This window comes from Mya arenaria, chromosome 2, assembly GCF_026914265.1.
Source record: "Mya arenaria isolate MELC-2E11 chromosome 2, ASM2691426v1".
In the NCBI taxonomy this organism is placed as follows: domain Eukaryota; kingdom Metazoa; phylum Mollusca; class Bivalvia; order Myida; family Myidae; genus Mya; species Mya arenaria.
In genome coordinates, this window is record NC_069123.1 from 63445511 (window position 1) to 63465375 (window position 19865).

At 37.0% G+C, this 19865-nt stretch overlaps 1 protein-coding gene across 1 annotated transcript in view; it reads left to right on the forward strand.

The window, feature by feature from the left end:
• The window catches only part of LOC128216589 (uncharacterized), a 34680-nt gene extending 17126 nt beyond the window's left edge, over positions 1-17554 (forward strand). Inside the window, exon 6 of the mRNA XM_052923205.1 lies at positions 16630-17554. Coding sequence (XP_052779165.1) covers positions 16630-16871 — 242 coding nt within the window. The 3' untranslated portion in view covers positions 16872-17554. The remainder of the gene's footprint in view (positions 1-16629) is intronic.
• Positions 17555-19865: the final 2311 nt, after the last annotated feature.

Consider the following 19865-nt stretch of genomic DNA (forward strand, 5'->3'; position numbering starts at 1 on the left):
AGAATGTAAGATTTAAACTGTGTGTTTTATTAGAACTTTGAAACTTTGAGTGTATTAAAACATGCATTAATAGCAGTTTAAAAATTTAGAATGTCAAGTAAATGCTATATATTTTCAATGTTTTTATGTTGTTCTCTGATTTTCACCCTTTAAGAGTATGTTTTGTGACTTTTTTCCTTCTTTTTTTTCGACCGCCCGGTGGACATTTTTTCCAAAAATCTAAAATCTTGTAAACCAAAAAATAAAAAAGGAGTGGCCTTAAGGTAGTTCGCGTAGTGTTTTATTTCCGCAAGTAGTATGCATAACCTGCATAATGTTCAATGAATGATAAACATAGCAACTGTTGTATCCATTCCAAAAGCGTTTACTTTTTATATTACTTCAAGCGCAAAACATGCTCGATAGCGCCACCACTAGGGCAACAGCGCCACCACTTTTATAAATTATATGTGCATTTTTCCTTTTTAAGAAGTGCTTATCAGTTCTGTTGTGTTCCGGCATAGGTACTATACATACCAGTTATGTTTGCATGCGTGAGAATGTTCTTATGGCGTGTGTAAGCACCGAAATATACTTGCTATGCAATCAGATCTCAAAATATGCACAAGTCCGATTCGGGAGAAAAGCTCCTGGCACCACAGTTTGCACAATATTGAAACGAAATAGTAACCAGCCTACAGTAGAAGTGTTCTTACACGGTACCACATTCTCCGATTTTCGAAATATGCCCGTTAAATGAAATTATTAAATAAGATATAAATCATACTCACGTTCGTTCATGTAAACATAGGGCACAGCTCCAGCTCTTTTTCTTTGCACCACCGTAAAGTGGTGGAGCTGGCGTTTAGAGGCCGTGAGTTAACAACGTTGTTAGCGCCATTCTGTGTTGCTTTGGAAGTTTAATGGGATACACATGTGCTCTGCTGTTTTTCCGTAACACGAAAACGTTTCAGCTGTACTTTTTTATATATTTAAGCACATCAATAAGTTCACGTTCAAAAATAAACAGCGATGTCGTTAATCACGTTGTTAACTTAAACAAAGTTCTGAACAATCAGCCCACTATCCTGTTTAAACTTATGGAATGCATTTTATGTTTTAAATAGTCATCTAGTTATTTCCTCTAGAGCTTCAAAATTGTTTTAAAACAATATATCGCCAGTTCGTTTATTTTCTGTTGCATGTTTAGCTCGTCTGGTTTTTCAAATGTAATAATCGTGCTATTGCCTTAGTGTCGTCGTCGTCATCGGTAGAGACTTTAACCTTAGCCAGACGTTCAAGATTTTTCCATGAAACTTTGCATACATGTGTGTTAAAAAGGTTTAACTTGGCCATAATTCAATAACCGTTAAACATAGTAACGTGAAATCTTGCACTTGTGTGTAATAGTGCCCATAACCCTGAATTAACTAGTTCTCGAGTTATGACCTTTGTTAGGTACTGAAACAAAAGCAAACAAACTGGCAAGCGTTGTCGTTTGCTCCAAGATGCTCTCGCTGTTAAACATGGTTTCGCTAGCGTCAGCAAATTTAGAAGCCGCTTTATGACCCTAACAACTGTCTTATGTCATACAGTGGCCGTAAGACGGAGCGCCTAAGCCCCCTGTATGGCGCCAACAATTGGATGGAAACAGGAAGTTACAGGAACAGCGGGACGTTACTTCAAAAGGAAACTGACCATGCCATGAACAGATCTTTATATAGCATATATCGTGGTAAAATGTTCGTTTCATAATCGGAAGGGCTGTTGATTATTTATGTTTGCAAGCGCCTGGCTGATGGCCTTGAAGTTGACCTTGTTTTCGATTGGATTTTCGCTGGGCCCGACCAATCGAAAACAAGGTCAACTTCAAGGCCATCAGCCAGGCGCTTGCAAACATAAATGGCCGATATTGACAGAAAGTAAATAGCGGAAAGTGTTTTCACTGAGTTTGGATGATAAACACAAGAAAGGTTGTTTTTTATTGATGCATTTACCAAACTTTGTTTGTATATGTTAGGAACAGTCGATGAATGGTCGCTATATGCCACCGTTACATGATCTTGACTCTGATCACACTATTTTACATTGGGTTCTATAAACTTTTCCGACCTGGGAAAATCTTGTTTAGATGTTTAGAATGTTTAGATTCCGACGGTGGTGAAAAAGTAAACGGAGATCAAAATTGACTTACCTGATTTTGGGCACGTCCGGAGTGCCGGTCCTTTCTCTATTGATAGTATAAGTGACCGGGTTTTTGTCCGAAATTGTTGTTTTTTTGTCAGTTTTTGGTCATATAATGACTTAATATATCATTTTTTTGACCAAACACTGAGTCAAATTCCTGTGTATCGCAAGAGTGACGTTACAGTATTGCTATCGCGGCAACCTTTATCAGCCGATGTCGTCGTACTGAATACTTCCGAGAAATTGTGTTTGAATCCATCAGCGACCTGATCGTGTTTGTAAGACAGGTCCAGGAAGCTGTTTATTGACTGACATTTGCATTACAAAAGAAACTAGATTGCTTTTTTGAAAAAGCGCTTGTCTCCCCTTTTGTGTGGTCGTAGCTGAGAAAAAAGAAATGATGGACATGAAATTTGTAACTTGGACTGGAGACGAACCAACAGTGAAGTTCGGTTTATTCACCCCTATTAAATAGTGAAGAGAAAAAAAGTGTTGTTGATTAATCTTGGAAAATGTAAACGAATAAACGAAGTTTGCATTGTATGAAGTTCCTTGAATTAGCAATAAGTTATTCAATTATTGATCGGAAACCATTTTTCATCCTGACCTTGACCTTCGACCGACTGATCACAAAATCAATAAGGATCATCTCCATGACCAACTTGCATACCAAGTATTAAGTTCTTGGGTGCAAGTGTTCTTTAGTAACTGAGCGGTAACCTCAAGGTCCCGGCAACCTTGACCTTTGACCTACTGATCTCAAAATCAGTAGGAGTCATCTACCTACTAGTCATGACCAACTAGCATACCAAGTATGAAGTTCATGGGTACAAGCGTTCTTTAGTTATTGAGCAGAAACCATTTTTAAGCTTAAGGTCACTACCAACATATCGTTTTTTTGCCTAAAGGTAACCTTGACCTTTGACCTTTTGATCTCAAAACCAATATGGGTCATCTACTAGTCACGAACAACTAGCATACTAAGTATTAAGTTCCTGGACCCAAAGGATCTTTAGTTATTGAGCGGAAACCATTTCTTCACCTCAAGGTCACGGCGACCTTAACGTTTGACCTAGTGACCTCAAAAAATAGAGGTCATCTACTAGTCATGACCAACTAGCATACCAAGTATGAAGTTCCTGGGTCTAAGCGTTCTATGGTTATTGAGCGGAAACGAGTGTGACGTACAGACTGACTGACGGACTGACTGACGGACAGGGCAAACACAATATGTCTCCCCATGAATAGGAGAGACATAACTAATATAGACAGATGGTCTGACTATGAATCTAACACAACTAGGTACTGTCAATATGTGGATGGCTTTTGTGTACATAATTCAGGTATAAAAGGTTCAAAGTTTATTCATATACTCAATGCAAACAGAGTCAATAAACATGAAGCATTCATACATACAAAGTATAACGCGTGTACGGGCGTGTTTCTGACTGAAATGCAGAGTTACATTGTATATCCACCTCCTTTGTCAATTTGTTGCTACTATCGCGATAGGGTGTTTGTTAAAATAAATAAAACAGATTTGAAAAAGTGTTCCGTCACACCTTAATAATGAGATATATTTTAGTACTTAGTTATGTCACAGTGACTAAATTTTTAGGCATTGATGTTCATCAATTTCGGATAAATAAATAGATAAGCACTGTCAAGAGTATTTTACATATCTTTATAATATCATATTTGTAGATTTGGCTTTTGGCGTACTAATTCACCTGTACACTTATTTTCTTCCAAAAGTGGTATTCAAATTCAACCATACTAGTATTACAAAGCTGGCATTTACGATTTATACGTGATATATTATTATATCTTCCAACCTCGATTTCCAGATGATGTGAACACAGTCGTAGTCTGGATAATGCAATTCTATATTTATCATTCATAGTAAATTCAAGATATTTCTCGAATTTAAAACCTTTCTTAAATTGTTTAAAATGTTTTAACTTTGGTTGCGAAATAATAGTATCAGACCAGTGTTGTACAAACTGATCATAGAGACGTTGCCTTAAAGAAACCAGGCAAGATTTATCAATATTATTGCATACCAAGCATAGCTAAATCCACGAGAGTCTAATAAATTCTGCATAGTATAAAGGAGCAAGCTCACCCAGCACTGCTACATTAGACGTTTGGGTACGAACGGCCAGAATATGTTTACAAAACCTGTAATGAAGTTTGTCAACCTCTTTCATATAATAAACTCCCTAGACCTCATATGGATTGAGGCAATCATGGAGTCAATAACAATGACAACTAATATATCCCTAATATGGAGCATTACCCTAACAATTAATACAGCTACATGTGATCATCAATAAAGCTACTTATGGTCAATACAACTACGAATGGTCAATACAGCTACATGTGATCAGTACAGCTACATGTGATCAGTACAGCTACATGTGGTCAATACAGCTACTTATGGTCAATACAGCTACATGTGATCAGTACAGCTACATGTGATCAGTACAGCTACATGTGATCATCAATACAGCTACTTATGGTCAATACAGCTACTTATGGTCAATACAACTACATGTGGTCAATACAGCTATGTGTGGTCAATACAGCTACTTATGGCCAATACAGCTATTTATGGTCAATACAGCTACATGTGGTCAATACAGCTACATGTGATCAGTACAACTACGAATGGTCAATACAACTACGAATGGTCAATACAGCTACATGTGATCATTACAGCTACATGTGATCATCAATACAGCTACGTGTGGTCAATACAAATATGAATGGTCAATACAGCTACATGTGATCAGTACAGCTACATGTGATCATCAATACAGCTACATGTGGTCAATACAGCTACTTATGGTCAATACAGCTACATTTCATCAGTGCAGCTACATGTGGTCAGTACAGCTACATGTGGTCAATACAGCTACATGTGGTCAATACAGCTACTTATGGTCAATACAGCTACATGTGGTCAATACAGCTATGTGTGGTCAATACAGCTACATGTGGTCAATACAGCTACATGTGATCATAAATTCAGCTACTTATGATTAATACATCTACTAATTTTTAAATTAAAACAAAACTGGTAATATGATTTTTTTCCATTTATTGCATAGACCAAATAAGTACATGTAATGATAGTTTCCATCAAACTACATGTAGCCGATAACTGGTAGTTGGTACATGAAGATAATTGTACAATTTAATTCTGCCTGCCTATTTTACAGTCAAAATGGGTTTGTCTCATTTCTAAATAATTATCAATTTGAAACCAGGAAAAGACAATACAAAATTCATAGAACAGTCAAAATCTAAAAAGTCTGACTTACAAAACTTTTCATAATCTGGAAAGTCTGACTTACAAAACTTTTCATAATCTGGAAAGTCTGACTTACAAAACTTTTCATAATTTAGAAAGCCTGACATACAAAACGTTTCACAATCTGAAAAGTCTGCCTAACAAAACTGTTCAAACACTCCCCCACTTACAAAAAGGTTCAAACTTATTGAAAGCCTGCCTTACAGAATTGTTTTATCTGCAAAATCTAACTTACAAAATTATTCAAAGTCTAGAAAATCTTACAAACAAATTATTCAAAGTCTGGAAAGTCTGACATTCCTTTTTCTCTAGTTATTGCATTTACCGAGACAGTATTCTCAATTCTCAATTTTAATCAGTAATTTACTTTCATTTAATTCTAATCTAAGAAAAGTGAATGTAAATACACCTATTCCATTAATGACTATCTTTAAAAAAACACATCCTTAATTAGTTTCTTTAAAAATCATCTGAAAAGGTTAATCGATTCACAAAAAATATATGTTTTCTAATTTCTTTATATTATTAAAATGATTGCTTTTCTGTTTCTCTAAAAAGTGTATAAAAGGGTAAATGCATTTATAAAAAAATACATGATAATTTCTGATTTCTTTATATAAATAAACTGATTGCTTTTCTTGCTTTTTATTTCTATTCTTTAAATGCATTAAAGAAAAAAATAGATATTTCATTAATAGGCATAGCAATGAAATGAAATACATTATTCAATGACATGAATGAAAAAACTTGCACATTCTGCTACCAGACACTAAGTCATGGCTTACTACATTAGATTTGGTTTTGTAGCAGGTCAAATGATATATATACAACCCTGATATATATGCAGGCCCAGGCTATTGTGAAGATAAACAGTATCTTCATATTTATGTCCCAAGTTAAAGCATCATCTATAAGAATGCCCTTCTATTACCCTTGCATGGTTTACCACTGATATGCACAACTTAAAGACATGTCCAGTGGCTACAACATCCGATGGTTACTTGAACTCTGGTTTGTCCGGGACAGTGCAACCTGACCGCTGGATAACAAGGTTTGCCGCGTAGTTTCCACAACGAACACAATCAGCCAGGGGCTTGTCCTGAATTAACTGGGAGAGGAATCCTGTAAACATTGACAATAATAGTATATGAAACAAAAACAAACAAAAAATATTGATAACTTAACAAACCTATTTGTCGTTTGTTAGGAATTCCATGGAATTGGTGCCGGCCCTACCAACTATATGGTCAGTTTTAACAAATTAAAAACAACAAGAGCTGTAATAAAGCAGAGCACTCGACTTCGCCGCTTTGTTCTAGAAGTGAATACAATAATGATGTAATATGTGCCTGTCAACAGCAATAAAAAACTCAAATTATGAAGTAAAAATGTGACAATACCTGGTTGTTTAATGATTGGCACAATAGATTCAGTTTCACCTGCTTTCTCCTATTTTTTTGTAACAGTGACCTTGATCATAGCGGCCCCAAATGAAATCCCATGAAAGTCCTCCATAAACTCTTCCTACATGTCAAGTTTGGTCTCAGTATGGCAATCATTTCTAAAGTTATTCAGTATCAAATAGTATTCTATTTTTTGTCCAGTGACCTTGACCCTAGGGGGCCAAATGGCAATCCGATGAAAGCTCTCCATAAACTTGCCCTATAAACTAAGTTTGGTCACACTATACAGTGACCTTGACCTTTACTATAACTCTCAGGACCCAAAACACAATATCATGAAAGGTCTCTGCTAACTTCTCATATATACCAAATTTGGTCGCAATATGTAGACCCTAACTTAAGATATTCAATACCAACCCTTTCTTATAAATAGTAACTTTGACCTTGACCTTGATCCTTGGGGCCTCAAACACAATCCAATGAAAGGATAAAAACATTAGAAATACTGGAGCTCCATAAACTCTTCCTACATACCAAGTTTGGTCACTATATGTCAAACCTTGCTATAATTATCCAATACATAAGATGACTTTGACACTGCCCTCCCAACAGCTCGCCCGAATAATGAGGCAAGTTATTCTAATAACTAGCTTTCCCTTTGTAAAAACCTGGTTTAAAATATAAAAATGTGCCTGTCAAAAAGAATAGAATTGTTTTAATTTTATTAAATCCCAACTTACCCTAGAACCTAGGAAAGGGAACAGAATCAAATGATCTCTGGTTCATCAACCAAAACCTGGGAAAAAATAAATTGGGACAACTGGCCAAAACCATGAGTGAGCAGGCTTGATTTCAGGCTAGGCATGTTAATCACTCTGCAAGAAAAACATGCATTACAAATTTGCTGGATGCCGGTTGTTTCCCCACTGAGGTGGCACAGCTGACTGGTCACAAAAATCTGATGTCTCTAAATCATTACCATACAAACAATATAGAAAAGCAGCAAAACATGTCCAATAGTATTCACATGTGTAAGAGAAAAGAACCAGTGACAAATCCAGAACCAGAACCAGTTACTAACATGGAGGAATTTGATGATGATGACAATCAGGAACTTGTAGCAGCATCCCAGGAAATTGAGCAAGCGCTATCCTCCATCCAAACATATGAAGAGATTCCTGTAAGAAAACCAACACATGATGAAGCTGAACAAGTTTTAGACCTTCCCATTAAACAAAGCCCAGGTGGAACACTGACCCTGCAAAAAATTATGAAGGACACTCAGTCACTGTTTAATGGCTGCACCTTTAATGGGCCTATCAGCATTAATTTTATAAAAAATTAGGAACCATACAGTATGCATGAATAACTGGTACTGCCTCCTTAAGTTGTAGGCACTGGAATGAGTGAACAAAGTTATTCTGCATACATGTTTTATTCCATTCATCCACTGTTATTATTATATTGTTTTTATTTCACATGTTTTTGGGTTGAAAAAATGTTCTTTTATCTTCACTTCCCGTGAAATAAATGTGTGCTACATGTATTTTATTTCAATTTGCTTTTCCAGTATCGGCATATCGACAGACTACTGAATACTTGAGTCAAAACATGTGCATTAAACAGTTCAATATATGGCCGCGCGGGGCCAATGAGTGATAATAGCCCCGGCATATCGATATGCGCGGCCATATATTAATCCTCTCTTATGCACGGAAACGTACAGAAACGTCACCATGTGTCGTAAAGGATGGGGTGGCGAGGGGTCGGGCCGCCTGAAATTTGACAAGCCCTTTTTTAAATTTGTTCATGCCCCCCCCCCCACCCTCACTCTCTAATTTTAATCGGACCCCTTTCGATATGCAAGTTATTCAACTTATTAGACGCATTAGAGACCATACATCCGCGGTAAAACACTATATTGTTCTCTCGTTCATAAATAATTGAGAAAGAAACACTTTTGGTTGTCAATAATTCAGGATTAGTGTTGCCCCCCCCCCCCCCGGCATTGTAGTCTGGATCCTACATGCTTAACGTTGTATTATAATGTTGTTGTCATAGCTTTTATTGAATTGCTTGAAATTTAAGAACGCCTCTATGTGTACATATACTTTTTTCCACCTGTTAAAAAATGACCCCATTTGTGATCAAAATTTAACGACTGATCACTTTTCAACGATTTTTGGATCAAAACTTAATGTTGAATTGTTGGCAGGGTCAATTCTCAACGTTGAAAAATGATCCACGGTGTCACTTTTCAACGGGGTCAACATTTAATGTAACACCGGCCGATATCGCATATATAATGCCGCAAAAAGCCGCATATTGACCTAAAACGTGCCATTTTTATTACTATAATTATATATAGTAACATACGTATTAAAGTATCATCTTGGTGCTCTTATTTTTCTTTTTTACTCCTTGCCTTTTTAAAGGGATGCATTCCCATCTTGAAACTTTTACAATTTATATTTGGATTACAAAGACGGGTCTTGTGTTTGCATATATAAACAATCAAATTCACACTGTTCAACGTTTAAAATTAATATTCACCACATACAACATTTCTGATGATATTATGATAGGAATATTGTTTTTTTTTCTGAGATCCAAACAAACATTACATGTGTTAACGTCAGCTAAACCTGTAAAACAATGTACTTTATATCATGCATTGAAGCACACAAAAGGATGCATTAGATGTCAACATTTGCGGGTTAGCAGACACATGCAGGCGACCTTATCCTCCATGCGTGCTGATATTTTAAACATTCATGCAATCGAGCTATAATATGACAGGGATTTAATTGTTGGATTTGATTCTGTGATAGTTTGATCTTCTGAGTTGTAAGTTTTTTTTCCCCCTTAACACACTGATTTTGTATGTGTCATAATACACAGTTTGTGTATTCTAAGAATACCTATTAGATCAGAGACGAATAGTTGTTTGGATGAGGTCTATGCAATCTGAGCGTACGATTTGTAACTGGAGTGAGTTTCACATATATATAGTATATTGCACCAGGATGCAACAGTTAAACTTTAAATTAACAAACATGTAAGGAAGGTCCCCAAACCGCCAAATCATATTTGGAGCTTAGTCATTCCTGTAACTGGTGGAGGTTTGGACGTCCAAACGTGATCCCTGGGGCCGCCCTAAGATTATTCCTTGATGATATTGCACCATTTGCTTAAATCAATCACTTTAACAATCTTTGTAAAAGTGCTTTTAATAATTGAAAACATTTATATGCACACTTCTTAACGCTGTCGTATTACAATGATGCTATCTATTAATATTAAACCCTCAAGAATAATGAGGAACTTCAGCAATCGTTTATACTCGGCTTAGACGACAGCCTTCGCTCTTATTTTTAAAATGCTGCTCTTGCCTTATAAAGTATGCAGTCGTTCAATGTGGTTTGAACGAGCTCGGTTTGAACGAGCTCGGAGCCCCCCCCCCCCAACACACACACACACACACATACACACACACACACACACAGAGTAGGGTATTATGTATTATGGAATAATACATTTATTTTACCCTGTAGCTTTCGGTCTGGTGCGGAACTGTGCGACGCAAAGGAGAAGAAGACACGGAAACAAATGGCCAACAATTACATGGCCAACTGTCAGGCCCACCGGAAGGGGATAACTCCGGATGAGGTCGCTGACTACTACAGCAATTGGGCGGACACACAGCAATATGATCAGGTTTGTATGTTTTGTGAGGTATGTCTCCTTTACCATGTATATTAATGGATACCTCTTGTTCTTATACGCATGTTCATCCTCCGTCCAACCTTATATAAGAAAAAACATAGACATTGACCTTGAACTAAAGGGCTAATTCATAGGAAATGCCTTGCACCCGAGTTAGTTATTACAAAATCTTACGTTTAATGTATTTTCCTAGAACGGCTCATCCAAACAACATAATATCCGTATTGTACAGAATAAGTTAAAATTTATTAAAATTACTATTCTTGTTGTTTGTAATTATAAGCATAGTTATTAAATAACATTTTGACATATCTGAAGGACTTAGAACCTGGTGTTTACAATGGAACAGTCATCATTGCCGACGAGATGGCAAACAGCTTTCTGGACTGTCGAGACAATATTCGCATCAACGACATCGCCTGCGGGACGGGCAGAGTCGGGGAAGAGGTAATTTCAGTATATTTAGAAGGGCATATATAAAAAACTGTACCAGGAATTCTGTTCCGACAATACCCTCCCTATCGAAGACGGTACGTATACAAACTGGGCTCTGTCACATTCCTAATCCAGAACAGTTGATCGTCATAAGATTGGTAGTTCTCTAGTTGATTGCCAAAAGCAAGTCTTGATTGCAAAATTTATTAACAGTTTGTATTTTGCTTTCATCGATGAATTGGAATTTCTGCTATTTGTACACAAGGGTACGTGTTGCTTCAAATGACGGAGAAGTGATATCAAGTCGAGTTTGGCCTTGTTGCCGTTGTTTTATGATACATACATGCACATTCTGGTACACTGTACTAGTTCATTCAACTGCTAAGTTTAGTATCAAGGTCAACCGAGTGTTTTGCGACATCTTATACGTGACCGGCATAAATATTAAATGTCAAAGTACAGAGTTGCCGTCCAGGATGTCCATTAATGACAAAGTTCAATCATGCAATACAATTATTTCATTGAGTCATAAGCATAGCTGTACTTTCTACATGTAGTACTAAATAACTCGTGTTTTATGTATGTTTTGATCAGTAGAAAGTTTGATGTTTTGTTGATCTCAATAAACGAAAGGAGGCCCGAAGTTCTAAAAGTCAGCTATTTTGATTGATATTTTCCGTCACCCATTTAGATCGCAGTCAACAATTTCTCCAATGAGTTTCCCCATGAACCGCTTCGCCAATACTTCTGTCTTTGGTTGGTCATTTTTAATGTATTTAGTCTTATTAATGTACACAACTATGATTGCCATTGTAGCATACCTTTGAAAAAAAACTTAAACTTGTATTATCATGCATTCCAGGCAAGCAGATACGTGACTGGGCATTTCTAGTTCATGGGTGTACATACGTGGTTGAGCGTTTCTATTTCACGTGTGTACGAGTACATATGTGACTGGGCGACTCTATTTCACACGTGTACGAGTACATACGTGACTGAGCCACTCTATTGCATGCGTGTACATACGTGACTGAGCGTCTCTATTTCATGCGTGTACATACGTGACTGAGGGTTTCTATTTCATGCGTGTACATACGTGATTGAGCGACTCAATTTCACGCGTGTACGAGTACATACGTGACTGAGCCACTCTATTTCATGCGTGTACATACGTGACTGAGCGTCTCTATTTCATGCGTGTACATACGTGATTGAGCGACTCTATTTCACGCGTGTACGAGTACATACGTGACTGAGCGTCTCTATTTCATGCGTGTACATACGTGACTGAGCGTCTCTATTTCATGCGTGTACATACGTGATTGAGCCACTCTATTTCATGCGTGTACATACGTGACTGAGCGTCTCTATTTCATGCGTGTACATACGTGATTGAGCGACTCTATTTCATGCGTGTACATACGTGACTGAGGGTTTCTATTTCATGCGTGTACGAGAACATACGTGACTGGGCGTCTGTATTTCATGGGTGTACATACGTGACTGAGGGTTTCTATTTCATGCGTGTACGAGAACATACGTGACTGAGCGTCTGTATTTCATGGGTGTACATACGTGACTGAGCGTTTCTGTTTCATGCGTGTACATACGTGACTGAGCGTCTGTATTTCATGCGTGTACATGGTGTACATACGTGACTGAGCGTCTCTATTTCATGCGTGTACATACGTGACTGAGCGACTCTATTTCATGCGTGTACATACGTGACTGAGCGTTTCTGTTTCATGCGTGCACGAGTACATACGTGACTGGGCGTCTGTATTTCATGCGTGTACATGGTGTACATACGTGACTGAGCGTCTCTATTTCATGCGTGTACATACGTGATTGAGCGACTCTATTTCATGCGTGTTCATACGTGACTGAGCGTCTCTATTTCATGCGTGCACATACGTGATTGAGGGTTTCTATTTCATGCGTGTACGAGAATATACTTGACTGAGCGTCTGTATTTCATGGGTGTACATACGTGACTGAGCGTTTCTGTTTCATGCGTGTTCATACGTGACTGAGCGTCTCTATTTCATGCGTGCACATACGTGATTGAGGGTTTCTATTTCATGCGTGTACGAGAACATACTTGACTGAGCGTCTGTATTTCATGGGTGTACATACGTGACTGAGCGTTTCTGTTTCATGCGTGTACATACGTGACTGAGCGTCTGTATTTCATGCGTGTACATGGTGTACATACGTGACTGAGCGTCTCTATTTCATGCGTGTACATACGTGACTGAGCGTCTCTATTTCATGCGTGTACATACGTGACTGAGCGTCTCTATTTCATGCGTGTACATACGTGACTGAGCGTTTCTATTTCATGCGTGTACATACGTAACTCAGCGTCTCTATTTCATGGGTGTACATACCTGACTGAGCGTTTCTATTTCACGCGCGTACATACGTGTTTAACCCGGACCGCATTGCGCTAACCTGTGTGCTAACCGGACATCCATATGTTCACATAATACCTTTAAATTGAACATGCTGGCTTGTATGGCACATGTGTGGCACATGTCTTTTGCATGAACAGGACCATAATTATTCACCATGCATTTTTCATAGATATTTTTTCATTACAAAATATAAGAAATAGGTATACATGTATAGTTAACAGGCCCTGACATTGTTAGAAACCGACTTGTTTTAAATACATCAAACAATGCACTTTTCAGGGTCTTTTTTTCAAATTTAACCGTGAATCACCTGACCAGGCCATTCGTCAACCAATCGAGATTTCCCATTGAATCTCATTCATTGAGTTAATGAGGAACAAAACCCCAATAATAATACACGTGACCGATTGCAAGATTTCAAGATTTATTTAGTTAATGGGTTATTACAACCATGCAAAAAGTGTTAAAAGAGAAATGCCAAGTGATCGTGTACGCATGCGCTTGTACGATTGCTTACTACAGCGTCATCAAGGCATGTGCTAATTGAAATGACGCAGAGCCACCCCAATACAAACATAAACAACTATCAAACCAATGGAGGGTAATACTAGTCATTTGATAACGCCTGGCAAACAAATGCATCTGGACTTAGCTTCAATATACTCATTAAATTTCGTTGAACACATTGGCATGAGTAGGCAATTATCGAGGGATGTTTCAACGTCCTAACAAGACGCGAATGGAAGGCTCTCCCCACCTGGTCACTTGTCGGAGGTTATTTGTCAGAGGTGGTCAATGGAAGTTATTAGATTATACAACCATGTGCTGAAATTTGTAAATATCCCTTTATTGGTTGGTTAAATGGTAGAGTGACATATAGGGTCGTGTTAATTGTAATGGCATGTTTTTTTCAAGGGCTATACTTACAAGTGCACGTGCAAGTTACAGTGTACCTTTTATTAGCAAGGGCTATACCTTCAAGTTTGCGTACAAGTTTCAGTGTACCTTTTATTAGCAAGGGCTATACCTTCAAGTTTGCGTACACGTTTCAGTGTACCTTTTATTAGCAAGGGCTATACCTTCAAATTTGCGTACACGTTTCAGTGTACCTTTTATTAGCAAGGGCTATACCTACAAGTTTGCGAACACGTTTCAGTGTACCTTTTATTAGCAAGGGCTACACCTACAAGTTTGCGTACAAGTTTCAGTGTACCTTTTTCTCACAAGGGCTACTCTTACAAGTACGCTTTGCAGTGAACCTTAACCCGCAAGGGCTGCACCTAAAACTACATGTACAAGTTATAGTGTTTCTATTTCTCACAAGGACTACACCTACTAGAACGCGTACAGTGATTCGGAACCTCTCTATTTGTGAACATTAAGGATGAGGTCCACGCATTGTGTTCTATCAGATTTTATGAATAACAATGAAAATGTAATCAAAACAGCGATAATTACAGTGTCCCATGCTTTTATTTTCATTTAGCGCATTTGCATTTAGAAAAATAAACTCCAGGCAAACTAAAGTGTCTTATCCATTGCGAAGTTTATCATTTTCGGCATTTCTACCCGTTATTCACAAATAAAAGGAACATCCAAAGAAGAGTAAATGTTTTATTATTCATCGCTGAACCTAAGCTTTCGGGCGGGGAATGTTTTTTTAACGTTGTTCGTCCGTTCGTCCATTTTTCTTCGGAACCATATCTTGGTAATAATTGGTCTGATAATGTTCAAACTTGGTCAGAATGTTCCCCTTGATAAAACCTCGACCGCTTGTAAAAATGTGTCACATGAAATCTAGGTAAATTCTTTGAAGAATCTTTGGAACACACTAGAGGCATTATATTTGAGCCACCATTCATGAATCAGAAAGTTTCCCGTTGATGAACTCTTAAAAACATGGGTCACATTGGGTCACATTGATAAATCTTATTTTTGTTTGTCTGGAACCGTATCATGGTAATGCTTGTTCAGATTATGTTAATTTTGACCAAATGTAACCCTTGTTAAAATCTCAACGCATTTTAAACTTGGACCGAAGGGGGTTAAATACAAGGTCACTAGGTCAAATCTTGGAAAAAATATAAGGAACGTATAAGTGAATTATATCTGGTCAAATATTTATGAAACTTAATCAGAATCATTTTATTAATAGAATCATTCACTAGTTTGAAACTGGGTCACATGAGGTCTGAATCTAGGTCATTAGGTCAACTTTTGATGTTACCTTTACAGACTTTGAACGTGGGTCAAAACGAAGGTCATTAGGACGGATCTAAGAGAAGGCAATACTGTATAATCGCTCCAATCTTCATGAAACTTTATCAGAATATTGTCTTCGATTAAATTTTGGCATAATTTAAACTAGGTCAAATGGGTGAAAACTTGGTCACAATGTCGGATCGTAGAAAAACATTGAGAACACTCTAGAGGCTATATTCTTGCAATATCGCTGGTCCAATTTTCATGAAACTTAACCAGAATGCCCCCTTGAGAACTCATTTTATTCGTTTGAAATTGTCTAACTTGGGGTAAAAAACTGGGATACTATGTCCACTGTAATTGCTGCACTTTATACAACAGTATTTTAGTTCAACCAGTTGCAAACCAAATCATATCTGTTATCTGATGTTCACAAGAGGGCATCACTCTGCATCCGTCTTGCATGTTTCGGTTGGAATACTTCACCGATACGTGATTTCCTTGCTATATGCTTTGCCTTATTTGGCGGGGGATATCGATTTAACGTATTTGATTGACTATCTATTTATTATGACGAAACCCTCTTGAATATTTATTATATTGACAAGATACATGGTTCTGGGTCAGTATTCATAAAGCATCTTAAGCAATTTTTTATCTTAAGTAAATTTCCTTAAATTTTCGTTGTCAATTTAAAAGAAAAAAGTGTGTGTGTGTGGGGGGTGGGGGGTTAACATAAAAGTATGTTTTTTGAAACAAATGATTGAACATAAAGTATTTTGGATATTAAGAAGCGATTGTATCATAAGTGAGATACTTTTCTTAAAAAAATACTTAAGTTAGGAAATTATTTAAGAACTGTTATGAATACCGACCCAGCTGATCATAGGCATTTCTTGATTATTTTGGTTTATATACAAAACATTACAGGTATTTTGCAACTCATTAACTGTTTTTGTTTCAGGCGGTATGGTGCTGATCGTGATGCGAAAGGAGTACCTGCAGTATGTAGGCGAATACACGGAGCGTTTGGAACCTTTCATCGAGAAAATGGAGCATGAAAACAGATGGAAACTGCTGGAAAGGCGCGAAGTAAGCAACTATTCATTCAACCGTGACGGAGTACTCTTTAAGATGAAGGTGAAAAAGAACACTGTTGACCACATTTCTGCACTGGAATCTCTTCCGAAAAAGATTCCAGCATAGGCGTTTTGTCTAACAAAGAAGAAGAAAAGCAACATGTGTGACAGCCCGTCATACATTGATGTACGCTAAGAGAAAACCCTTATAAAAAGTTGAATGTGAACTTGAGTCATTATTTGTTAACTTTTGTTGGCTGCGGACGCTCGACGAGATGTCCGTCAGTGTTTTTCTTTTAAATGAACAAGCTTTCTGTTTGGCAAGGTTTTTAAAGTGACACTCTTATTCAAATCAATCAATTCAGACGTATACCAAACCTTAAATTTGACTGATAAACCTTTAACTTCTTACTAAATAATGCATTTAAGAAAAATATTAAATACTGATAACAAGGTTGTAACCGTGAATTTGATAGCTAAAAGATTAACTGTGGTCTACTAAAGTCTCATACGGTAGAAATATGCTCATTTCTTTAAAATTTAACTCGGTATAAGAACCATTGTTTTCGACATTTATTCATCCTTTTTCGAGTCTTAAAACAATATTATTAATTGTGGTAAATCTTATTTGGGAAGAGTGCATCTTTAACTATTCTGTAAGTTTCATATACATTTTGAATGCTGTGAGTGATTGGTATAATATTCGGTTTAGATTTTGATTGACACTGTTATATAATGCCTTATGTATGGTAAAAAAAACATGTATATAATTTTTACGTACTTTTGAAATAAATACGGTTTTCTCTTTTATTAATGTGTCTAGACTTCATACACACATCATAAATTATTTCATGACATGCAATATTTTCTCATGCTCTAGTATTTAGTATTGTGTATGTATACATTCCCATCGGCTTGTGATGTCAATCAGTTTATAAGAATACCCCATTTGTTTTCAATATTTACTATTTAGTAATACAATACATTATTTAAAATAAGTCTTCGATATCAAGGACAGGGCCTAAGGTAGGCGAGTGAGTTTTCTTAGCTGCTGAAAGAACACCCTTCCTAGAATTGTGTGCTTAATAGATTTAAAAGTCTCTTTAAGAAAACAAACATTGGGGCGATGTTCAGAAACGCCAGCTCCACCACTTTACGGTGGTGCAAAGAAAAAGAGCTGTCGACACTTCCGTGGTGGAGCTGTGCCCTATGTTTACATGAACAAACGTGAGTATGATTTATATTTTATTTGATAATTTCATTTAACGGACATATTTCGAAAATCGGAGAATGTGGTACCGTGTTAGAACACTTTTACTGTAGGCTGGTTACTATTTCGTTTCAATATTGTGCAAACTGTGGTGTCAGGAGCTTTTCTCCCGAATAAAACTTGTGCATATTTTGAGATCTGATTGCATAGCAAGTACATTTCGGTGCTTACACACCCCGTAAGAACATTCTCACGCATGCAAACATAACTGGTATGTATGATTATGGTTTTAGCTACGTTTATGATGATTTCAACAATATTAATGTTTATACATTTATGACGATCTTCAGGTATAGAATATACGATGCGTTTAAACAAGATTGGTATGGTACTCTAGAAAACAGCACAGTGTTAGATATGTATAGACATTTTTAAACTAGTCTTGAATATGAAAGTTATCTTGACATTCTGCCACAAAACTCTACGCGAACTACCTTAACCTTAGTGAAAACTATTTCGAAAACAAATGGCTAGGTGCTGTTAATTTTACCATATAACTATAAGTATCTATCATGTGTGTCCGGTTATGAGAGAGGTATTCTTGCATACCGGACGTGTGTTTCCGGTCATTTTACAAGTGCTGAAAAAACGCATCTGACACCACTATGTAAGATGAGTTATGCGCAACAACTCGCTACTTCTTATTTCTTTTATTGTATGGTTTATGAAAAGTACATTATTTTATTTCAATAAAGCGCAATCAATTATATGTATGCTATTAATTTAAATAGATAATGAATAATCGTAAAAACGCGATTTAAATAGTTACAATTTGACATCAATAGTGATTTAAAATCACTGCGCTTTATGGCGTCAGTAAACAACGTTTCACGCGCTTTTTGGTAAAATGTACAAAAGTGCATTTTCTACCTCAATTCTCCCACAAATTGATAATTTTAGATATGCAAGAAAAAAATTCAATTATGTTTTTCCGGTCCGGATCGAAAAATCCGTCCTTCGGTCACGCTGCGTGGCCGGTAACTTGGCAAACCTCGTTACCGGCTTACGCGCGTGCACTCGGGTCGGATTTTTCTATCCGTACCTGACACACATGATAGATACTTGTAGTTATATGGTAAAATTAACAGCACCTAGCCATTTGTTTTCGAAATAAATTTCAGTAAGGTTAATAAGGTAGTTCGCGTAGAGTTTTGTTTCCGCAAGTAGTATGCATAACCAGCATAATGTTCAATGAATGATAAACATAGCAACTGTTGTATTCATTCCAAAAGCGTTTACTTTTTATATTACTTCAAGCGCAAAACATACTCGATAGCGCCACCACTAGGGCATCTCAAAATATGCACAAGTCCGATCCGGGAGAAAAGCTCCTGGCACCACAGTTTGCACAATATTGAAACGAAATAGTAACCAGCCCACAATAGAAGTGTTCTTACACGGTACCACATTCTCCGATTTTCGAAAAATGTCCGTTAAATGAAATTATCAAATAAAATATAAATCATGCTCACGTTTGTTCATGTAAACATAGGGCACAGCTCCACCACGGAAGTGTCGACAGCTCTTTTTCTTCGCACCACCGTAAAGTGGTGGAGCTGGCGTTTAGAGGCCGTGAGTTAACAACGTTGTTAGCGCCATTCTGTGTTGCTTTGGAAGTTTAATGGGATACACATGTGCTCTGCTGTTTTTCCGTAACACGAAAACTTTTCAGCTGTATTTTTTTTATATATATTTAAGCACATCATCAATAAGTTTACGTTCAAAAATAAACAGCGATGTCGTTAATCACGTTGTTAACTTAAACAAAGTTCTGAACAATCAGCCCACTATCCTGTTTAAACTTTTGGAATGCATTTTATGTTTTAAATAGTCATCTAGTTATTTCCTCTA